Here is a 24623-nt window from a genome sequence, read left to right on the forward strand (position 1 = left end):
TGCCCAACAGTACATTTGCTCTGCATTTCTGTGCTGTCTGAACCCAATTTGAAACCCTGCGTGCCAAAGCCATTAAATCAGCAGTGATGCGCCATGATTCACAATACTGCTGGGATGGGATGCAGCTGATGTGTTTTCCTGCTTGAGGACACTAATATATTGAGCCTTTATGGGGTTTTTGTTTGTTTTTAAGTTCCTTGTTACTTTTGTTTTATGTAATTTATGTGTTCAGTCTATAGACAGCATTTCTTCTATTTTTGTTTTCTTCTTTGACACTTTCCTGGCATTGGAGGGACCATCAACCATCGCATCACCATCATGACGTTTTTTACAGTTGAGGAAGGCTTTTGTCATGGGAGGTGTTGGTTTGTCTTATTTACTGCACACTTTCACTCATCTGGTACTTCATCAAGATGGACTGTACCATCTCTACTGAATTTACGCCCCCTTATTACACCCTTCCGGAATGCATCCCTAACCCCCGCAAAATAAATAAGGCCACCAAGACACTGCCGGTGTGACAGGTCGTAATGGAATGTAATGAAAGCCAAGATGGCCGACCTGTACCAGTGACCCTGACCCACGCCCCCCTGGCAGTGAGTTATGAGAAAGGCAATAGCGTTGAGGTGAAACGTGGAGCAAGCTTTGTTCTGCCATCCTGATGTTTATGGGCTCTTCTCAGCCCTGGGGCAGAGGCCTTTGTTTTCTGGCCTCCAGCCTTTTTCACTGACCGATTTAATTGGACTCAGAAGAAAAACTCTTTGGTACGTCTCCCCATACAGACAATGTGAGTGACTACAAGAAGGTAGCATACATGGTACAGACAATGTGAGTGGCTACAAGAAGGTAGCATACATGGTACAGACAATGTGAGTGACTACAAGAAGGTAGCATACATGGTACAGACAATGTGAGTGGCTACAAGAAGGTAGCATACATGGTACAGACAATGTGAGTGACTACAAGAAGGTAGCATACATGGTACAGACAATGTGAGTGGCTACAAGAAGGTAGCATACATGGGAGGTGAGCTTGAAGGTGTGTGAGGATATCAGAGGGGCACTGACTTGTAAGTGACGTCCACGAGTGATTGACTGAAGCCACATCTCCCTGTCAGTCCATCTCCGGTTTCTATGGAAACGGATGTGTTCTCTCTCTCTCTCTCTCTCTCTCTCTCTCTCTCTCTCTATCCCTCTCCCTCTCCCTCTCTCTCTCTCTCTCTCCCTCTCCCTCTCTCCCTTCTCTCTCTCTCAATCTATCTATCCTTCTCTCTCTCTCATTCTCTCTCTCTCTCTCCACCCACAGGTTCATGCATAATTTTGATTGGTCCCCGATAGCTGGAGTTAGTCACACTTCTGAGTGTTGTCATGGGCTCCATCAAGATGAGCAGTTTGTGGAGATCAATATAGAGGCGTAAGTGCTGTCTGAGCTTAGCGTAGCCAACTGTATGAAAATTGTCCTTTGGGCTCATTTCCTCTGGGCTCACTTCCTGTGACTCACCTCAGCACAGTGTCATTGTATGCAGCTCAGTGAGCGGGTTAGAGACAGGTACTTGGGGGTTGATTCCCAACTCTGCTAGCACTCTAATACTTTCTCTGCTTCCTGCATTTAAGCCTGTAGCTCTCTGAGCCCACGATTTTATGGCTTGTGGATCAAGTGGGATTGAAAGCGCTGGGGCACTGATTTTCAATGGCTTCTGCTTAATCTGCTGTTTTCTGCAGGTGTAATCTGATTCACTTTCATGTTCATTTGTACGAAAGCATACGCCAAGTGTATTCATTTAAAATGGCAAACATCAACCGTGTAGAATTACGATGGAGTCAGAATTGCAGGGCTCCTATTGTCGCTGTTCTGCTGTGTTATGCTTTGCATTGTTTTTATGGTGTTTGAATATATTCTGCATTTATATATTGTCATTTAGCAGACGCTTTGATCTAATCTGATGTACAGTACTCTACAGGCAGACATTTTGATCAGAACCGTGTTTCAACGGTAGCAGACCCATGGCCTTGGTGTTGTTGCAACTCGTTGAACTAGAGGCATCTGACCAAGTGCCATCCTCACTATTTTAAGGAATGACCTATGACCCCATGAAAGTAATCACCCTATGGTAGTATGGAAGTCAGAGGTGACAGCATGGTTTACAGTTTGACATACATTCACATGGGAAGACAAAAATCGCTTTCTGTTGTGTTGTGTTCTTATGTAATAGCACTGGTAGAATCTATATAGCTGCGCATTGTTTATGTTGCTGCTAAGTCCGATGTAATTGTTGTCACAACCAGTAACACTATACATGCTGTAAGGCCTAGGAGGGATTAAAATGGTCTGAAATACACTGTAATGCTATTTTTACATAATCTATGTGTTTTGTTGCAATTCTGAGTGAGTATCATTGGAGTTTAAGGAAGATGTCAACCCATACCTGCACAAAGTCTTGGAATAGAGTTCTTTGTTGTTTATTTATGGGTAGAAATCAATACAGCATTTTATTTCATGTGCATATTGAAATAGTACACTTATCTGTCCTTTAACATTTTTGCGTATTTTAAGGTCTATATTCAAACACATATTTAATAAAGGAACTGAAAGAGTATCAAGAAGAAATATCAACCATACAAGGACTGAAAACACTTCTTCCTTATTTGAAATGAATGTCACACATTGATGAGCTGTCATTCTTCTTTCTGTCCCACAGGGGGAGCTGCTGAGCCCATGTCGATGTGACGGCTCCGTGCGCTGCACCCACCAGCCCTGCCTCATTCGCTGGATCAGCGAGAGAGGGTCCTGGAGCTGTGAGCTCTGCTACTTCAAATACCAAGTGCTGGCCATAAGCACCAAAAACCCCCTGCAGGTGAGTGAGTGAGTGTGTGAGTGTGTGTGTGTGTATGTGTGTATGAGTGTGTGTGGGTGCGTGTGTGTGTGTGTGTGTGTGCGTTAGTTGTTGAAAAGAAATAGCGTACAGTGATGAACAAGCATGAAGAGAGAGAGAGAGAGAGCAAGAGAGAAAGTGAGAGGGGGAGAGAGAGGGGTGGGGGGGGGGGACGGAAGGGAAAATGAAAGGCTACAGCACACTCCCAAATGCCCAAATTACTTACCCAGTTGAAATAGCTGTCTTTTACTAAATCAAAAACACCACGTCTGGGTCTACAAGAGGCACTCTTCCCAAACTGATTGGGCATAGATGGCTCAGATGGACTGCAATGCAGTATTTTCAATCAGAAACTTGAAAACTGTCTGGAGCATCATCAACCACCTGTCCTGAATAAACAACTTCATCTAACCAAGACAGCATACACATGTGATGGAGGGGAAAGTTAATGTGAAAATACACCAGTTTAGCCATCACAAAATGCTTTAAACCGCATACTGCATATGTGCTATTAGTCAGCCATATGTGATATGCCTTTAAACCGCATACTGCATTTCTGTTGTTAGTCAGCCATATGTGATATGCCTTTCCCCAGCTGTTTTCAGTACTTGCACTTATATTTTGGAGGTAATTTGTGATTGAAATGCAGTATCCAAACGTTTTAGTATTCAAACAACCGTTCAAACGAGTATTCAAACGACCACCTATACATCCTATTCCTGAACAGCTGTCGCCAGAGTGTACGTTTCATGTGTCGTCGTCTTTGCATCTCGTCCCTGTCTCCTTTCTCTTTCTCCTCTCCTTCTGTCCTCCTCTCCTCTTTCCTCCAGTGGCAGGCCATTTCCCTGACGGTGATCGAGAAGGTCCAGATTGCCGCCATCATCCTGGGCTCGCTGTTCCTCATCGCCAGCATCTCGTGGCTGGTGTGGTCCTCGCTCAGCCCCTCGGCCAAGTGGCAGCGGCAGGACCTGCTCTTCCAGATCTGCTACGGCATGTATGGATTCATGGACATTGTCTGTATAGGTGAGTGCACCCAGGCCCATTGTCTGTGTGTGTGTGTATGTGTGTGTGTGTGTGTGTGTGTCTGTGCATTATGTTTGCAAACATAAAAGCAGTGGGTACAAAGACCACTTTATGGTCATTATAATACACATGGAGAAAAAACTGTTTCAGACATTGACAAACTTTAAAAGGCACAGTCTGTAATTACAATGCAATTCATTTTTTGGTAAAATGTAGAGATTGAGTGCATCCTGCGCATTTCAGTAGTATTATTTCTGAGCATAACTTCAGCCCTTACCGGGTGGTGTGGGCAAACTTTGGTGGAATATACGCCGTAATTAATGACTCCTATCATTAATTACAGTTCAATAATTTTATATCCATTGGTAGGGACAGGTAAAAGTGTCTGTATTCTTTATTTGTGTCTGTAAAAAGCCTAGGGTATTGTTTATGAGTGCTGCACTGTGCTTGTGGCAGTAGTGCAATGTGTCAGCATGATTGAATGGTGATGAGTGCATAAATGCAGTGCTACACCAACTCCCTCATCCCACGCCCCAGCTATTTTGTGCATCCGTAAACAGGACCCGCTGCATCCTACTGAGACGATGCAAATGGTCACATCATAGATGACGCGGCTAATGTCACCCCAATAAATCACCCAAAGCATCCACCCCAAAGTGAATAATTTAAAGAAAAGATAAAAGAGCAGCAACAGCACTGATTGATTAAGGACAACCTGAAATGCCAAAGCCCAGGGGAAGTTTATGTCTGACTGGGATATAAGGCATATAAGGCATATCCCACTTTCTCATTATTCAGGAGTACTTAGCAAGACCACAGTGGCGATCGCTGCTATTGGTGTGTGCAGCTAATGTTTGCTTTGTGTTTGAATTATTGATTATCATTTAACATTCATAGTTCTAGGACATCACCTTTGGTTGAATCTTTGTTCTTTATAGCCTAGCATCTGTGCAGTATGAGTAATTTATTTTCTGATTTGAGTGGGTTTTCATTTTCTTCAATTGTTTTTGTTTGTCTTTTTTCTTTCTTTCTTTCATTTAGTTGCTCACAGCGAGGTCATTGTCTGTGCGATATGTCTGCACTGCAATAGCAGGGCAGCAATTCAACAATGTTTTTTTTTTATGCCGTCTATTTAAATATTTACTTTGTATTCATGTGAGGGTTTGCTCATTTTATTTTCTCAAATGCATTTTGGGGGGCTTGCATTCCTAACATCTCTCTCTGTCTCCCTCTGTACTCCGTCCCATTCCCCCCTCCCTATTCTCTCTATCTCTGTCTAATCTCTTTTTCTTTCACTCCATCATGCCTGCAACCACCGTCTCTTCCAATCCACTTTGATTCTCTTCTTCTCTCCCCCCCTCCCCTCTGTCTAAGGGACCATTCTTCCCTCACCATCTCTCGCTGTCTTTCTCTGTACTTTTCCATGTTTGTCGCACATTTCTGCTTACTTACTCTATTCCCATTCTCCGTTCCCGTTTGCCCCCGTCTCTCTCTGTGTCTGTCTTCCATTCCTCTTTCTCTCTCTTCCATCCCTCCCCCCACGTCCCTCTCTCCATCTCCTCTCTCGCTCTCTCTTTCTTCCACCCCTTATTAGGCCTTATAATCCATGAGGGCTCGTCGGTGTACCGGATATTTAAGCGCTGGCAGGCGGTGAACCAACAGTGGAAGGTTTTGAACTATGAGAAGGCCAAAGACCTTGGTGACCCCCTGAGCAGCTCAAGAGGGAAAGGGAGCGGGGGGCCGGGGTCGCGGGGGGGCGGTGGCCCCCACAGCTCCGGCCTGAGCGACCGAGCTGGGCGCACGGGCCAGCGCGTAAGGACTATACTCAACCACCACTGTGGCTACACCATCCTGCACATCCTGAGCCAACTGAGGCCCACCGATCACCGCCTGGGCTCGGCCACCAACAGGGAGGTGGTCATGAGGGTGACCACTGTATGAGGCCCCCCCCCACCGCCCCGCCCCGACGGGGACCATCCTAGTGGAGGAGTGGGCGTGGGGGTTGGCTGGTGGTGGCTGAGTTTGGTGCAGACACTGAGGTCCCCCTCCAAACTCCTGCCTCACAGTCACGCCTCCGTATGCCTCTGCTCATCTTGAGACATCAAGGGACCCTTAAAGAACTGATGTTGCTCGCCTCTCTTCGATGCCTCGTCCTCTCACTCCTTCTCAGCGCACGTGGTTGCTTTGGTTTTTTCGAAGTCCGTGTTTGGTGAACGAAACTGCTGGGTGAAGCTGACTCAGTTGTCATCTGAGGCGCAGTCATCCGAGAGGACCACGAGCAGTGCTTTTTAAGTGCTACATTTACCAGTGTGGATTGTGACATTAAAACTATTATGGTTAAAAAAAAAAAAAAAAAAAGATGAAGGTAACCAACTGAAAAAAAAACTGTTTTAAAAAAGACTATCGGCTTCGACTTCTAAAAGCTGAAGGGGTTTCTTTCCCCAGCTGAAATATACAAAGCATTGCCATGTATCCTGTTCTTCTGTTTTCTAAGAAAGACAAACAATGACAAAAAAAAAAACTGAAAAACTGTGGGTATTGTTACTGATTTTGATAACTTCTAACATGATATTGAAAAAGTGGAATTTCTTCCCTCCCCCCCTCCCTTTTTCTCATCTTTGCTTTTGACCTATCACGGCCAGCCATCCTCCTCTTTCTCTCCTTTCCTGGCCTGCCTCAGAGGTGTTGTGGTTGCAGATCTCTCTATCTCTCTTTCTCTTTCTCTCTCTCTCTCTCTCCCTTCCTCTCCCTCTCTCTCTCTCGGCTGTGATCCAGCGGCCCAAACTGGCTCCTGTGCAACTCCACAAGGGCATTCCGAAGTTTAATAAACCACCCGAGTGCAATAAAACTCCTGAAAAGAGATGAGTGACACAAAGGGAAATTCCAAAAGTACAAATCATCTTCTGCAATAAAGAAAAAAATGTACATGTTATGGTGAACTGTTGTTGTGTGAGAGATTCGTTGTGTCTTTTGTTTGGGGAGGTTTTGCCGTTAGTTGCCGATAGATGACAAATGAGTGTGTTTGTTTTTGGTGGTGACTTGAAACCAAAAATGTATTTTGTGTTGTTTTCGAGCAGTTTCCATCTACACTCCCGAATCAAGTGTTACCTAATTCAAAATAGTATTTATCATCAAAAATAATCAGTACTCCATCACATGTGACTTGTTTGGAAGACGAGAACCCAGTTGGCTTTTTAAAAATGTTAATCATCTTCTAGTTTTTACCTTTTTGTTTGGTTCCATGGACCAATTCAATATATCAAATGTACTTTTAACAACATAAGATATTTAATTGTATTTAAATCCATATCTGGTTAATAACGGGGAGATCAGTTGAATAAGTAGGCCTATGTGGTTTTAAGTCAAAGATTTTCTCTCACTCTGATCTGGAATGCATATCCACTCTGCATGTTCGTAATTTATGGTAGAGACGGTGGGGATATGTCCCCGCCACTTATCAGATTACCTAAACGTGTCCCCACCAGTGTTTTGATATTAATTGCATATGCAAATATAATTTCCATCGGCTCTACAAAGAGTTAACTCCCTCATAATCCCACTGGATGAGAAAAAGAGTTGGTGTTTGTTCGCTTTGTTCTCGCTTCCTTCACGCGCAGCGATATGATGGCTAGAGTGCATTTTGGATGAAAACGGCGCTGTGCGCTCTTACTACGCTTCACCTAGTTAACTCTAGTTCGCTAGAGCACAGTCCAGGCTGGCTGTCTGTCTCGGGTGCCTTACCTTCTGCTATCATAAGGTATCAAATTAAACACGTAACGAGACTTTTGACTCGGGTTAATGTTAAATAACTTGTTCTTCTCGTGTTGGCATTATACCTGTTGACCAAACACGAAGAGCATTAGCAATTCTTCCAGGATTGGTAGTTTGGTATGTTTTCTCCAGTTTCAAATCCCATCTGTGTGGTAACTGCATAGCTGTTACTGTAGTGTAGCTAACATTACAATTCATTTTCATTTTCTGATGCCTGATTGAACCTCCATCAATATTTCCTCTTAATTCAGCAGTCTGGATTAGCATAATGGACGCCGGGGACAAAAGGGGAGACATGGGGTCTCATTTCTTACTGAATGCAAGTAGCTGTGTGAAGGCGAGTTAGCTCATGTGTTACATCTGTCAGCAAATATAACTTGCCTGTAAGCACATGCTTGGTGAGTTAACTTATTATCTATGTTGTATTGCAAATCAGAAGTTCCTTTCATTTTCACACCTTGTATACAAAATTAGGAGTTCCATTCATTTTCATTGAGCTTTGTTGTACAGACATTAGAGAGAGACAGGAAACAGAGAGGAAGCTCAGGCCAGGCAGGGGACGAAAAGAGGAGTGAACAGGAAAGAATTTGCACTATGAGCTGTGATGTTACCTCAAAGAGCACATTCTTATGATTTGAGCATTGCTTTAAACCAATAATTCTGAGTGCATGAACAGAGTGGCATTTTTGTTTTAAGTTAAGGTGTGTATCAGTGGTTGTCAATATAGGTATCAGCGATACAGACCTGTGCAGTGTAATGATATCTCATCGAGCACATTCTTCTGATGTAGTTGTTAAAAAAACTATAAATCCCATGGTCAAGACCAAAACTAGACAAATACAGTATGGTCATCAGTGACAGTGTATTACATAGTGGAGAGATAGCGGCAGACAGAGAGAGAGTTAGAGAGAGAGGCAGACAGAGAGAGAGAGAGAGAGAGAGGCAGACAGAGAGAGAGAGCGAGAGAGAGAGAGAGAGAGAGATAGAGGCAGACAGAGAGAGATAGAGAGAGAGAGAGAGAGAGAGACAGACAGAGAGAGAGAGAGAGATAGAGGCAGACAGAGAGAGAGCGAGAGAGAGACAGAGAGACAGAGAGAGAGAGAGATAGAGGCAGACAGAGAGAGATAGAGAGAGAGAGAGAGAGAGAGAGAGACAGACAGAGAGAGAGAGAGATAGAGGCAGACAGAGAGAGAGCGAGAGAGAGAGAGAGAGAGAAAGACAGAGAGAGAGAGAGATAGAGGCAGACAGAGAGAGATAGAGAGAGAGAGAGACAGACAGACAGAGAGAGAGAGAGAGATAGAGGCAGACAAAGAGAGAGAGCGAGAGAGAGGCAGACAGAGAGAGATAGAGGCAGACAGAGAGAGAGAGAGACAGAGAGAGAGAGAGATAGAGGCAGACAGAGAGAGATAGAGAGAGAGAGCGAGAGAGATAGAGGCAGACAGAGAGGGAGAGAGAGATAGATAGAGAGAGAGAGAGAGAGAGGCAGACAGAGAGATAGATAGAGAGAGAGAGATAGAGGCAGAGAGAGAGAGAGAGAGAGATAGAGGCAGACAGAGAGAGAGATAGATAGAGAGAGAGAGGCAGACAGAGAGAGATAGAGGCAGACAGAGAGAGATAGAGATAGACAGACAGAGAGAGAGATAGAGGCACAGAGAGAGAGAGAGAGAGGCAGAGAGAGAGAGAGATAGAGGCAGACAGAGAGATAGATAGAGAGAGAGAAAGATAGAGGCAGACAGAGAGAGAGAGAGACAAGCAGACAGAGAGAGAGAGAGAGGCAGACATAGAGAGATAGAGGCAGACAGATAGAGGCAGACAGAGAGAGAGAGAGATAGATAGAGAGAGATAGAGGCAGACAGAGAGAGATAGAGGCAGACAGATAGAGGCACACAGAGAGAGAGAGATAGGCAGACAGAGAGAGATAGAGAGGCAGACAGAGAGAGAGAGAGAGAGATAGAGGCAGAGAGAGAGATAGATAGAGAGAGAGAGAGAGGCAGACAGAGAGAGAGATGGATAGAGATAGAGAGATAGAGGCAGACAGAGAGAGAGAGAGAGATTATAGATATTATTTATTTGATAATTGGTATTGTCTTAGAGTGTATTCCTGCTTCCAATATTGATAAAACATTATTAATAGGATAAATAAATCCTAATAGGTTCTTGTAGTTAGTGTCATAACATGTTTAGAAAGTATACTTATACACACTCCCTGCCAAATGTCTGTCCCCAATCACTGTATTGTAACTTTAGACCCTAGAATCTGGATCAATTATTCAGACTAGTATTTCATTGTTTATCATGCTATACAATTTCTCTGATCCCCATTCACCCCTGCATTGATGACACAGTGAATATTTTCTTTGGGTGTACTGTTGCCGTCTTGGAAAGCTTAAAATCTACTGGGCATTGAAGAAAACCTTCCGACTGGACCCTGTCGAGCTCAGCACCCCATCCAGAAATGACACATAAAGCAACAGTAAGTAAATATAGGAATTGTATAGTTATTCTATATACTATACTGTACTATACTACTATGTATACAATATCGGAAAACAACGGCAGTTGAATACATAAATGTTTGGAAGATAAAATACACTCCATGGTGAACATGCTACACTTGGGAACCTTGGGAGTTATTAAGCTAACTAATAAAAGGCAAGACATTCACATGCACCGTTATAGCTACAAGCCATTCACGACCAAATTGTTTTAAGAAGCTATCAGCAGATCTGCTTGTCTAACTCACATTAAGCCTTTATTACATAACTTTATTCTAAACTATGTTCACTCTTTTTCTGTTGACTAAGTGTAAGCACAGTTATGGATTATGTAAGGCCTAGTTGTAATAATCATTATGAAAGTAACCTACCCTAACAGTTCATCATAGGTAGGCCAGACCTACCGTCGAGTTTATTTTATGAACATGATCACTGAACATTGAACATGAACATTAAGTGACACGAAAATGAGATATAACCTTGACAGCGTAGACAAATGCGGCAATGTGGCAAATAAAACAGACGGCGTTAATTTAATAGAGCTGTTTGTTATATTGCACCGCATACATACGCCCACTAGCGGACCAAACAGGTAAATGATTCGTGAACAACATGTTCGCCGAAACCCCAACCAATCAAAAACGAATGGTTTTTGACGTCATCAGTGTGCGTCTCATAACAGTCAACGTGCACTGAACTGGAGACGTGAGCTTATTGTTTTGGTGTTTATTTTATTCTGTATTACATTTTTATTCGAAATTGATCGCGCCATATACAAACAAGATGAGCGTGACGATGCCACAGAAACGTTATTACCGCCAAAGGGCTCATTCAAATCCAATGGCAGACCATACATTCGTGTAGTAAGTATGGTAACGTTACCTTGCCAGCTTAGTTAGTCATGAAGTCATGCTCTGTCTGTTTTGTACTTCCAAAATTATGGCTTTGGACAACTGTGATTTGTGTAGATGTTTTCTCATTAGTACTGTGATTTGAACTTGGTGTTATTCGGCTTTTTAAAAAGTAATACGTACCATAAAACTTACGTGGGTATCAACTAAACTCCAAATAGTTTTGACAGTCAGTATTTCTCTTAACACGTGTTGCAACTTTGGAGGAATTTATTCAAAACAGACGACTAGTCAGTCTGTAATACTTACCGTGTGTCCTGGATATTTTAGTAGAAAGATAAATGAATCACCTTGTCTTGTCAGTCCAGTGTGTCCAGAGGAAATGGACTGGTCAGAGGTCTACCCAGAGATGTGCAGCCCACCTGATGAATGTCATGACGACGAACCAGTGCAGCGGAAGGCAAAAGTAGAGTTTGCTGACATTGGCTGCGGATACGGAGGGCTACTTGGTAAAGTCATATCCAATCTACTTGCAGAAACAAATCTGCTCATTCCGAGATAAATCTGAGATGTATGGTGACATCCATAAGAGACCACTAGAGGATGCTGTTGTTTTAAATTTCGTTGAATGGAAATACGATGACAATAAAGGCTTTCAATTCAACAGTTATACTCAAGAGACCTCTCAAGACTTTTTGTTAAGGTTAGTTTGGTTTAGGCCTGATAATTGAAACCATGTAGTACAAGACCCGTACTAGCATTACATGTCACTCTGCCAAATTAACCTATTCATGTCTGACAATTCCTTGAATGATGTCTTATGTTGCTCAGCGGTCATCCACGTTGAATTCCCCTCAACTTTTCTGCCCACTATGTTTGGCTAGTTTCAGTCAAACTCAATAACTTTTAAGTGGCTAGTTTTCAAATAGTACTCTATTATAACACCTTACAGAGAGGGTCAGAGTCTCGGGGTGGGGGGGGTCCTGTGTCAGTGTTCTGTTGTGTCAGTGTTGTGTTGTGTCAGTGTTGTGTTGGTCATGCCCACTCTCTTTTGCTTGCCTTCTCTTACACTGGGCTCACTGTTTTTTACAGTTGAGTTATCGCCTCTCTTCCCTGATACGGTGATATTGGGTCTGGAGATCCGTGTGAAGGTGTCAGATTATGTCAAGGACCGCATTAAATCCCTCCGTGCTGCAGAGCCCGGCCGCTACCAGAACATCGCTTGTCTCCGTAGCAATGCCATGAAGTACCTGCCCAACTTTTTCAACAAAGGTCAGGTGAGTGGACTGCACCCCGGGACCAAACAAGGGGAGGGAGAGTGTGTGTGTGTGTGTGTGTGTGTGTGTGTGTGTGTCTCTGTGTGTGTGTGCGTGTATATGTGTGGCCTACTAAGAGAAATTACTAAGAAGTCAGCAGGTGTTCAAATGGTCTTTCTGCGTTTTATAATATCACTTCCTGGCAAAATGTCCAGAGACTAATTAGTTTAGCTCACACCTTATATGCCCCAAAACAATCCCTCCAGATGGACTGTTGTTAAACGTTTATTTCATTGTTTAAGTGTGTTTATTCTGTAGCCCTATACTAGTTACAGAATTCTGCTATGCTATGCTGTGCATTGGAAAATGCCAAGAGCATCATACTGTAGAGACATCGCTGTGCACTAAGCTCTGCTAACTTTGTCACTGTGGAATAAACACGTTGGTGGAATGAGCTGCCTAGCACTACCAGAGCAGGGCCGTCCCTCTCTACCTTTAAGAAGCTCTTGAAGACCCAACTCTTCAGAGAGCACCTCCTTTCCTAACTTGCACTTCCTCTCCCTTCCTCTTCCTTCCTCTACCTCTCCTTATCTTTCCTATAATGCTATCTCCTCTAACTAGTACTTAACTCGCACTTACAGTGGTTACATTCCTGTACTTTTTATTCGTTATGTAAAGTAATATTTATTGTTACACTAGGTCTCTATTGCTTGTAGCTTGATTGTTTTCTCCCTTGTACGTCGCTTTGGATAAAAGCGTCTGCTAAATGTAAATGTAAATAGATCTCTTTGCTTGTTGGCTTCGAGTCTTCTCCACCTACATCCAGCTAACTTGAGTTGAATCAGGAAATACAGCTTTGGCGTTTCATCAGGGATTCACCATAGTAACGACTAGGGATGGGCATAATTAATCGACGATCGATTAATTGATCATTAAGAATTTCCTCGATGAAATTATTTTTTCATCGATTAAAACTAATGCATGTTCTGTTGCGTAGTGTGCGTGTAATTTATTTATTTTAGGGCTGTCAAAGTTAACGCGTTATTCTATGAGATTATTGTGGCGGAGATTAATGCAATCAAATATTTGAACGCAGTTAACGCAACTTTGTTTACTTCCGGTGCGCGTTGACCCGTGGCACGAAACCGCCCCTTGTCTGCAGTCAGTTAGATAGAAGAGACCGAGACGGTAGTTGAAGATGGAGAGAGCTGAGGGATTGTTGGGCGGAAAATTTCTGTTTAAGAGGCAAAATGACAGAACAATCGACAAAACTAAAGTTGTATGTAGCATTTGTCAAGCTGAATGTAGCTATCACAGAAGCAGCTCGTGTTTAAGTTATAACCTTAATGCAAAGCACCCGACAGAAAGCAGTCCCAGGTTAGATGGTCGCCAACCCACACTCCACGACTTCTCTAGGAAATGAACTAGACCAGTCCGTGAACAGGTTACCAACGCTGTAGCAGTTTAGGTTGCGGGTGACTGTCGGCCCATCAACATAGTTGAAGACGGTGGGCTGACTGAGGTGATTCGAATTGCTTCAGGGGACAATTCTTACGATTTACCGTCGAGGGGCACCATTGTGTCTCGCATACATTCCTTGGCTGATGGCGAGAGAGCACGAACAAAATACAATTAAACAACAGTGTCTAAAATAATGAATGAAGTGATTACTCGTTAATTTATAAGATTTAGTCTTTAGAAGAAAACAAACTTTTAATCACGATGAATCTAGATGAATGAATTTCAAAATGTGAGATTAATTAGTTAGAGAGAAAAAAAAACGAAGGTCAGTTGTGTTTATGAGCACCGGCTTCTAGCTGTCGGCTCCGCTGCTTAAGAGTACAGCAGCGCATATTTTCAAGTGTAACCATTGAACGGATCCCGTTTAACTGCCACAAGAGTTGTCCATCTTGTAAGTTTAACTGCCACAAGAGTTGTTCATCTTGTAATAAATATCTCAATGAGGAAACACGCTGTGTTTTTTCTATTTTCACTGCATTTTAATATAGCCTATAAATAGTGAATTTTAATATAAAAATATTAATGATTAATCGAAAATCGATCGTTAATTCTCCCGACGATCGATTAAGACAATTTAATCGAATGCCCATCCCTAGTAACGACCTTTCACTTGTGTACCCCTAGTTTCAATCAGTTTATTCAAAATGGTTTAACTTTGTGATTCTTGGTGAATTCTCTTTTCACAGCATGCCCAGATCACCATCAAGGTCAGCATAAGGCTGTTACAGAAATATTTTTCACCATAGCAGTAATACTGTGTATGTAAGTTAGATTGGCCCTCATTCTCGAACATTTTCTGAAGTTTCTTCTGAAATGTTTCTTACGGGCTTCGGAAAAACAACGTAAGCAAAAGACATCCGCCAAATTCATGCACGCTTGAAAATGTGGTCCTACGCAGCAGACGTTTTCTGGGCTGTGCTCCCCCGGAAGAGTTTTCTTAAATTGAAAGCGCGTTCTCGTGCTCCTGAATTTGCATACATACACGCCCTGCCAGCTCCTTATAAGGGCAGGCAACCGTAGTGACGTGTGCAGTCGGAATCGACCGAATCTACACGAAAGCAACTCGTAAACGAGTCATGTCAAAGCGGAAAGCCATCACCGTCGAGTAAACGCAAATCTAACTTCAACTATATATGTCTATGACTTGAACGGTGCAGAGATGGACTGTTGCAGGATGTAGATGTGTCCATTCTATTCCACTATAGCTATATCAACGTGATTGAGTTTAGTGCTTATTTATTTATTCACTTACATTTGCAGTGTTCGTGTACATTACATTTAGTCATTTAGCAGACACTTTTGTCCAAAGCGACGTACAAGGGATAGAACAGTCAAGCTACGAGCAATAGAGACCTAGTGTAACAATAAATACTACTTTACATAAGAAATAGAAAAACGAAATAGGAAATAAAAACGAAGTGCAGGAATGTAGCCTAACTGCTATAAGTGCAAGTTAAGCACTAGTCGAAGTGCCAGTTAGGAAGGGAGGTGCTCTCTGAAGAGTTGGGTCTTCAAAAGCTTCTTAAAGGTAGAGAGGGACGCGCCTGCTCTGGTAGTGCTAGGCAGTTCGTTCCACCAACGTGGAACTATTTGAAAATTCTGGATTGCCGTAGGCACTTGCACAGACGGCAGTGCCAAACGACGCTCACTAGACGAGCGCAGCATTCCGGTGTAGTCCTTTTATTTATTTTATGACATCACGGTGCCTCGTAGAATCATGACTATAGGCCTACATGTGAAACGTAATTGTTACGGGGCCATCTTGTGGTTTTTTAAGGAATCGCATTTGAGAAAACTCTGGCCGAGTTACGACTGCTATTTCGAGTTCGGAAAGTCTTCTGAAGTTCAGAGCAAATCCCAGATGAGAAAACTTTCATGAATGCCAAATGTTGTCCTAAATCCAATTCAGAAGAAATTCCTCTTAAATTCCTCTTAAATTCTTCTTAACTGCGTTCGAGAATGAGGCCCATTGTTTGTAAAGCCCTCGGAAAGTCTTGAAAGTAATTTTTTTCCCAGGAGTATTCAGACACATACTCAGTCCTCATATATCTAAAAGTAGATCAGTTGATTCTGTATAAATACTAGTGTCCCTTATGGGGTTTTGGGATCATTTGTGCATCTTCTGCTTCTCTCCTCTGCAGTCCATGTTTATCACTTAAGCGTGTTCCGATCTTTGATGGTCTAAAGCAAATGGACGTTTCATGCTGTTAATTACATCTTTGCATTACCTTCGATGCCACTTTTCATTGTAGACCACGTTTGACTAAATGTATTGCTGTTTGTTTTAAGTGACATTTTTGCACACTCGTGTGCATCCGTAATTCACATTGCGCATTAGACTGGTGTTCTATTATGTGTTCAGATGAAGATCTGAGCATTCAGTGGGCCAACGTGTGGGCTAGGGGCTACAACATTGCACTGTATGTCTTAATACTACACACCAAAATAAGAACTATGAGAAACTTACAAATTCATTTTAGAAATGTTTAGTTTTGCATCAACAATTTATGATGGTCTATTACAGAAGATATGTCTAATTTTGTCTAATGTTTTTTTGGACATTTCATTCGTGTATCTTGTAAGTGCATGCCGGTCCGTTCACTTCAGGGGTCACTGTGTTTCCTGGTTATCAGCTGTTCGGTTCTGTCCTAAAGCTGAAGTCACACTTCAAAGTGGTTGTTTCTGAGTGGCCAGCTTGTTTCAGAGTTCAAAAATTCCGAGTTAGGACAGGCGTGGGTGGGAGAAAGATCAAACCCTGCACTTATGTAACTTGACAGATCGGGGGAAAGTCAGCTGTGCAGAATTCTGACAAGGCCATCATGACTGGCACTGATTTTTCCGATTGGTCACACCTGCGTCATGTGGCGTGTTGGGTGAAAGCGTGTGTTTATTGGCACTGACGAGCAGCATTGTGTCTGTAGCGGTGGGCGAGTCCGAGACTAGTGAAGCACGGAGTGAGTCTTATTGTTGTGTAAGACAACATAATCTCTCCTGCTGGCCTTATTCTTAAGTGATCGTCAATCACCGAGCTCACTCTCAGAGATGATCACAGAGCTCACTCTTGGTGCAGTCAGATCGGCAGGGGGCCTGTCAATCAGGCAGTCAATGCAGTGGCATGATCTCTTTCTCTCGCTCCCTCTTTCTCTCGCTCCCTCTTTCTTTCTCTCTCTTTCTCGTTCCCTCTTTCTTTCTCTCTCTCCCTCTTTCTTTCTCTCTCTTTCTCGTTCCCTCTTTCTTTCTTTCTCTCTTTATCTATCTCCCTCTTTCTTTCTCTCTATCTCCCCCTCTTTCTCTCTCCCTCTTTCTCTCCCTCCCTCTTTCTTTCTTTCTTTCTTTCTTTCTTTCTCTCGCTCCCTGTTTCTCTCTCTCCCTCTTTCTTCCTTTCTCACACTCTCTCTCTCCTGCTTTCTTTCTTTCTCTCTCTCTCTCCCTCTTTCTTTCTGTCTCTCTCTCTCTGTCTCTCTGTCTCTCTCTCATGCGATGACATGAGGTGTAAATCTTTTCACTTATGGGCCCTTTGGCGCAACACCACACAAACACACACACATACACACACACCACACACCACACACACACACACACACACAAATGCAGTACAAATGCAGTACAAATGCGGTGTTCTATTTCTAGCCACTCTCCTCTTGTTATCCCCCCCCCCATCTTGATCCTTTCTTTTTGTGCTTTTCTTTTCTTTTTTTCCTGATGTGCTAATTAAAGTGTGGTGTGGTTTTTCCGCCGTGTGAAGTGAAGTAGGCCCAGTGAGTGATGGCCCCGGGGCCCTCCTCTGCGCTCCCAATAATTATCCCGCCATCGCTCTGTCTGAACGGGACATTATTTATTTGACTAATAAAAATGACGGGGGCATGTGTGTGTGTGTGGTGCTGGGTGTGTGCGTGTGTGTGTGTGTGTGTGTGTGTGTGTGTGTGTGTGTGTGTGTGTGTGTGTGTGTGTGTGTGGTGCTGGGTGTGTGTGTGTGGTGCTGGGTGTGTGCGGGGAGGCTTTGGATGTTGGGGGGTGGCGGGTGGGGCAGGATTGGAGTTTATATGAATAAAAGCCTGTTAAAAGGGGGGAAATTCCTAGCCAGGCTCCCAGCAGGATAGCAGATCTGCCCCAGCCGCCATGTCTTGGGGTTTAAAAAGGAAAAGCGGGTGAGTGAGCTTGTTTCACTCAACATAAACTTTGATTGCGTGCCTCTGGTTGTGGAACAGGGCCGTGTGGTGCCTGTCTGCAGGCCTGTTTTACTAGGGTCTCCATCAGGCCCAGAAACAGCCACAGCAGCAGTACTGCTCGAGCAATAACTCCCTCCACACGGGCTACGCTTCTCTCACGTATCAGTTCAGTATGGTACTCTGAACTCTCTCCACACGGGCTAGGCTTCACTTACGTATCAGTTCAGTATGGTACTCTGAACTCTCTCCACACGGGCTATGCTTCACTTACGTATCAGTTCAGTATGGTACTCTGAACTCTCTCCACACGGGCTAGGCTTCACTCACGTATCAGTTCAGTATGGTACTCATAACTCTCTCCACACGGGCTAGGCTTCACTCACGTATCAGTTCAGTATGGTACTCATAACTCTCTCCACACGGGCTACGCTTCACTCACGTATCAGTTCAGTATGGTACTCATAACTCTCTCCACACGGGCTACGCTTCACTCACGTATCAGTTCAGTATGGTACTCGTCATTTTAGTGTAATACTTTCTCTCGTGTGCAGATACAAACCAAAGAATGTCTCAAAGTAACTGGCGAACCCCGGATTTATGATGCTGAATCCCAGATAAGAAAACATTCATGATTGCCAGAATTGTCCCGGGAACTTCGTAAGTGGAGTTAAGAAGTAATTCCTTCATACTTCTTCATCTTCATCCTTTTTAACTTTTTCTCAACTGCGTTCAAGAATGAAGTCTATTGATTCTATCAGTCTCCCTGTTCTATGCACACCCGAGACCAGTTTGATATCCAGGTAATCAGAAGGCCGCTTGCCTGACTAAATCAGGTGTGTTCTGCTAATCACAACGGCCACTTGTGCGCAAAGGAGGGAAAGGCGGACGGAGCTAGGGGAGGGGGGGTCTGGGATGGTCAGAAGCTGCTGTTGATGACCAGTGGAGTTGCATTGTGAAAGCAAACAGATAGGGGTCACTCTTTGTCCAAACCGATTTCATGATTATGAAATAACCAGATGAAGAAGTATGAATGACTACCCATAGTTTTTGTAGTATTTTATGCCAGCTTTTATTTGCCTTCCCTTTATTTGAGTCATACTTCTCAGGTTTCTGGACTCTTGACTGAAGGAAGAAAGATCGTGTGCTTGTGTGCTTGTGTGCTTGTGTGTTTGTGTGTGTGTGTGTGTGTGTGTGTGTGTGTGTGTGTGTGTGTGTGTATTTTAATGTAAAAGTCTGTGTTCCAGCTACAACAGATGAATATACCCTAAAACATGCATGTTTATGACTAAGGCCTGGTTGTGGTTTGACCCATATTTGAAAGGAGGAAATGACACACTTTACCAAGTGATTTTTTTTTTTCTCTCTCTTTGTCTCTCTTTCTCACTCCCTTTCTTCTCCTTCCCCCCTTCCTCTCCCTCTCCCACCCCCTCCGGTGTCCTTAAATCACCGTCCACCCCTCCAGCTCAGCAAGCTGTTCTTCCTCTTCCCCGACCCTCACTTCAAGAGAACCAAACACAAGTGGCGGATCATCAGTCCCACGCTGCTGGCTGAGTACGCCTACACTCTCCGCATTGGGGTAAGACTCTTACACTTCTACACAAAGAGACGCATTCAATCCCCCCCCCCCCCATCTCCCCACCCAAGGGCCAGAAAGCAGCTCAGTCAGAGCCAAGATTATTTACCAAAGTGACTTAGATTAACAGCCAAGGCGTATGCTTCAAAGCCCCCCCCCCCCCCCCCCCCCCCCGCTGATCGCCCTGTCTCTGTAGTTGTAACATGATGCCGCCACTTTGTTCGTTCTCGTCGCCTAACCGTTGTCGTCTCGTCACTAACTAGGCTAATCGGAGATCTGAGAGGAAAGAGCGAAGAAAAAGAAACGAAATGCCTCGCATGATGTATATTGCTTTTGGTTAATTCTTTAATGATCCTTAATAACGTTGGTGTTCGTTGCGCCCGCGGCCCGGAGGCTGAGATGGGGTGGTTGGCAGTGGTCGTGACGTGACACCCTGCAGTGCGGCTGGACGGAGCCGCATGGTGTTAGCCTCTGGCGCGTGTCACGTGGTGCCAAAGCCCAGACGTTGATGTCTGCTTTCAGTAGATGGACGTAAGCCTCTTTAATGGTGATTTAGTGCTTTTCTAAATGGCCAGCGTTTAATGCAGGGGCCAACCCAGTCTGACGTTGTGCTTGGGATGCAAAATTCAACTCAAGTGGTGGTGGCGTTCGACAGGCCCCGTGTAAGAAGGTCCCTAGGTCACCTAGTCCCTAGGTCACCTGTTCCAAGAACCACCCTAACTACACCTGTGTCAGTATGCAGGAGGCATACTGAACTCTGACCCCTCATGAAAGGGTCTTTCAGGAGCTGTGTAGTGCGTTCAAGGTGAAGAGGTAGCAATGGGTGCCAAACCACTCATGACATTACAGTTTAGTGATTCAGCTGCTTTTCTCCAAAGCGGCTTACTATCAAACGAAGTCGGGCAGACAAGTGACTTATGAATGTGAACACGGCCTGTCTTACACATTTCTGCACAATAATAGAGCTAGTATACCGAGAGCCTTGGCACCCGATGCCGAGTGTTAATACCTTCACGAGTTTTGTTAGTTGTGAATCGATAGAAAGTAAATCCGAATTCAGGCACTGGTAAGGTTCCTGATACAGTGAACTTTGTAAAAGTGATATGTCACAACGTTACCAAGGCAACATATGCAAATGATCGCATTTTATTGCTAGTTCAAGTGCCTCTTTACTGGTACACTAGCTCTGAGCACCCACGCAGCTACTGGTTTCTTTGTATAGTTCTTTGTATTATCACTTGTGTCATTAGACTGCATTGGTGTGTGATTCACACACATGTCTGCAGACTCCTCAAGTGAACACAGATACTGGCCAGCCAGAAATCTGGCACCCAACCATGTTGTGGTCCTGAAGCTCAACTGGTAGAACATGGTGCTCCCAAAAACCAATATCATGGATTCGATAAACACGGAGCGCACATACTGATGCGGGGGAAAACATGTAGATCTGTACTATGCAATTAGTCACTTTGGATAAAGGGTGAGTAAGGGTGAGCGCTAATGCTAATGCTATGCTACTGGGGCTGTTCTCTGAGGACTGCTCCACACCAGGCAGTAAGGGTGAGCGCTAATGCTATGCTACTGGGGCTGTTCTCTGAGCACTGCTCCACACCAGGCAGTAAGGGTGAGCGCTAATGCTAATGCTACTGTTCTCTGAGGAGTGCTCCTGCTCAGGCAGTAAGGGGGAGCGCTAATGCTAATGCTACTGGGGCTGTTCTCTGAGGACTGCTCCACACCAGACAGTAAGGGTGAGCGCTAATGCTAATGTTAATGCTACTGGGGCTGTTCTCTGAGGAGTGCTCCTGCTCAGGCAGTAAGGGGGAGCGCTAATGCTAATGCTACTGGGGCTGTTCTCTGAGCACTGCTCCACACCAGACAGTAAGGGTGAGCGCTAATGCTAATGCTAATGCTACTGGGGCGGTTCTCTGAGGACTGCACCTGCTTAGGCGTGGCCTCATCTTGACAGACGAGTCCCACACCTGAACTGCCTGCTTCACTCTTTCCACTCATCTCGCTGCTTCTACTTTCATTATTATTTCCACCCTCCACACATCTACTTTCCATCTGATTTTTTCTATGCACTCTCTCTTTTTTTTTTTCCTCTCTCTCTCCCTCTTTTTCTCTCTCTTGCTGTCTCCTTTTGTCTCTCTTTTTCTGTCTCTCTCCCTCCCTCTCTCTCTCTCTCTCTGGCCTCTCTTCCCTCTCTACCTGTCAGCATGTGCTCTGTGTTTCTTTACCTGTCATATTTTTATCTCCAAGGGCTTTGGCGAGAGGTGTGCGCACTCATGATGAGTGTGTTACAGCTCTCAGGAAGGTGTGTGTCCAAGCAGGGTGTGAACAATGCCAGACTTGTGTTTGTGAATGTGAGTTATGAATGCACATGTGGTGTGTGTGTGTGTGTGTGTTAGAGGTTGGATACCCGACCCGGGCCCATCAGAAACCGACGGGTCGGGCCGGGTTCGGACAAATATTTAGAAATTATACTCGGGCTCGTGTCGGCCTCGGACACAACAGCGCGACAAGGCATTGAACATTCCATATTTAAAATATCTTAATAAGTAGAGACGCGAGTACAGAGCTGGTTGCAGACTATGCAGTCATCGGGGGGGGGGGGGGGGGGGGGGGGGGGGGGGGGGGGTTGGTGCCAGAGCTAATGCTCAGTTGGAGTTGGGGGTGGGCTGGTTAGAGAGATGAGACTTTTTCCATCAGGTGAACTCTGCACACAGTCAGCATGGCACCCCTTTGGCGCAGTTAGCATGGCAATCATGTTTCATGTCGAGGAAAGAGAAAAACGGAGACAACAGGAAGTGTAGGGAGGAGGAGGAAAAATGCGGGGGCCACTTGATCACACCATCAGACAGGAACTGAGTGGAGACTGGCGATAGGGCCACACAAACAGACACACACACACACACACACACACACACACACACACACATAAGCACATACGCAGAGTGCATTTTGGCTGCCTTGCGCAGGATCAGTGGAATCTGTGCCACCGGAGCATTTTCCACGAAGTCCGTCTTCTAATTATACAATCTGGTCAAGCTCCAGAGTAAACGCCAATGACACTGCTGGGAGCAGATAAGACCCTGTGTTTGCTCTCCCGCTCGTCCAGGTCCCAGTGGTGGGGGGGGTGGGGGGTGGGGGGCTGGAGGGGGACCTTTGCTCTGCAAGGCCGTTAAAGGTAAAGCCACCATGGGGGTTTTATGTAGAACATGGGCCAGAGGAGGGATATACAGACGTGGACAAAATTGTTGGTACCCTTCCGTCAAAGGAAGAAAAAGCCACAATGGTCACTGAAATAACTTGAAACTGACTAAATTAATAATGAATAAAAATGTACTGACAATTAACTAATGAAAATCAAACATTGCTTTTGAATTGTGGTTCAACAGAATAATTAAAAAAAATAAACGAATTCAACTGGCCTGGACAAAAATGATGGTACCCCTAGAAAAGATTTAAAATAATTTGACCATAGGGACATGTTAAACTAAGGTGTGTCCTCTAATTAGCATTACAGGCTTCTTCAAACTTGTAATCAGTCAGTCTGCCTATTTAAAGGGTGAAAAGTAGTCACTGTGGTGTTTGTTATCATGGTGTGTACCACACTGAACATGGACCACAGAAATCTAAGGACAGAGTTGTCTCAGGAGATTAGAAAGAACATTATAGACAAGCATGTTAAAGGTAAAGGCTATAAGACCATCTCCAAGCAGCTTGATATTCCTGTGACTACAGTTGCACATATTATTTAGAAGTTTAAGGTCCAGGGGACTGTAGCCAACCTCCCTGGACGTGGCTGCAAAAGGAAAATTGATGACAATTGATCAATTGTCATCAATTTTCCAGAAATTAAGCAGGTGTGTGTGACTGTGTGTGTGACTGTGTGTGAGACTGTGTGTGTGAGACTGTGTGTGTGTGTGAGACTTTCTTCCCGTGCCAGTTCTGGTGTGGGAGACTGGCTTGTGTGTGACAGAAAAAGCTCTGAGAACGTAATGTGGATATTGACCCTCAGTATTGATTCACTGATGAGTTGTGTCGACAGTTAACATCGATCACCTTCAAATTTTGTGTCTTTGATAAATGATAGGCATTACTCCTCCTTCAAGATGACCATGTTCTTGTTTTGGTGTGTTTTTGCCCAGGGTTTGGTGTACACCAACACAGATGTTGAAGAGGTGCATCTATGGATGGTGAAGCACTTCACAGAACACCCTCTGTTCACACGAGTCCCCGAGGAAGAGCTGGTAGGTTTGAGAGACTGGCTGTTTGTACTTTCTGGTATCCTTAGTTGTTGTTAAACGTATAAAATATTGATTTTTCATTGCAGATTTATACAACCTAGATTGATCTAAGTACTTTAGTATATTGTTGTCGCAGGTTGATGACGTCATCGTCGCTCGCCTGGGCACATGCACGGAAGAGGGGAAAAAAGTACAGCGCAACGGAGGAAAGAACTTTCTTGCAGTGTTCCGTCGAGTGGATGATCAGTGTTAAAAATGAAACATTCCACAGCCTGACATCCCCTCTCTGATCCAGAGTGAACATTTTCAACAGCAAATGGACCATCACCTGCCCGCCACACTGGTCAGCAGGTTACAGGTGTATGACTGAAACGTTGGTGTCCCACTTTTGGCATTACAGAGGAGACCACCAACCTGATAAGCAGCTCGTTAGCTGCCGATCTCCGCTGGAAGAATGTGAGACTTTTTTTCTGTTTCAAATATCTAAGGAGACTTATTTGCTGGGTTTTTATTTGCTGTTTCAATAAAAGTTCTGTTCTGCAGGCAAAGAATCTGCTTTTAGACAAAAACAAGGGCCTGTGCATTTTATGTTTAGTGATAAGGTTGTACACGTTGTGATTAATGGTTGGAATGGAAGTGGAATGGACAGGTAGTCTCTTTCTCTTCCTTGAATCATCCTTGAACCTTGTCAGCAGAGCCACGTCTCTGTTCAACTTGGATGAACTTGAGGCCGGCGGACGTTTTTAAGGGAACTGAACGGAATTGTTGTTCCTCAGCTTTGCCAAAGGCAGTCTCCTATTTTGGGTCGGGCCTCTGGGGTGTTCTCTGTTCCAGCCTGACAC

The 24623-nt window shown here is 44.3% G+C and overlaps 2 protein-coding genes across 2 annotated transcripts in view; both read left to right on the forward strand.

Annotated features, from left to right (window-relative positions):
- marchf9 (E3 ubiquitin-protein ligase MARCHF9) overlaps nucleotides 1-6839 on the forward strand; it is a 20455-nt gene extending 13616 nt beyond the window's left edge. Inside the window, exons 3-5 of the mRNA XM_012836287.3 lie at nucleotides 2699-2854; nucleotides 3703-3895; nucleotides 5490-6839. Coding sequence (XP_012691741.1) covers nucleotides 2699-2854; nucleotides 3703-3895; nucleotides 5490-5836 — 696 coding nt within the window. The 3' untranslated portion in view covers nucleotides 5837-6839. The remainder of the gene's footprint in view (nucleotides 1-2698; nucleotides 2855-3702; nucleotides 3896-5489) is intronic.
- Nucleotides 6840-10825: 3986 nt separating this feature from the next.
- On the forward strand, nucleotides 10826-24350 carry mettl1 (methyltransferase 1, tRNA methylguanosine). The gene is made up of 6 exons (XM_012835973.2): nucleotides 10826-11024; nucleotides 11376-11521; nucleotides 12105-12289; nucleotides 19421-19534; nucleotides 23683-23784; nucleotides 23918-24350. The coding sequence occupies exons 1-6, from the start codon at nucleotides 10945-10947 to the stop codon at nucleotides 24032-24034; spliced, it is 744 nt and encodes a 247-aa protein (XP_012691427.1). The 5' UTR covers nucleotides 10826-10944; the 3' UTR covers nucleotides 24035-24350.
- The last annotated feature ends 273 nt before the right edge of the window (nucleotides 24351-24623 follow it).

The sequence above is a fragment of the Clupea harengus genome, chromosome 5 (genome assembly GCF_900700415.2).
Source record: "Clupea harengus chromosome 5, Ch_v2.0.2, whole genome shotgun sequence".
Taxonomy (NCBI): domain Eukaryota; kingdom Metazoa; phylum Chordata; class Actinopteri; order Clupeiformes; family Clupeidae; genus Clupea; species Clupea harengus.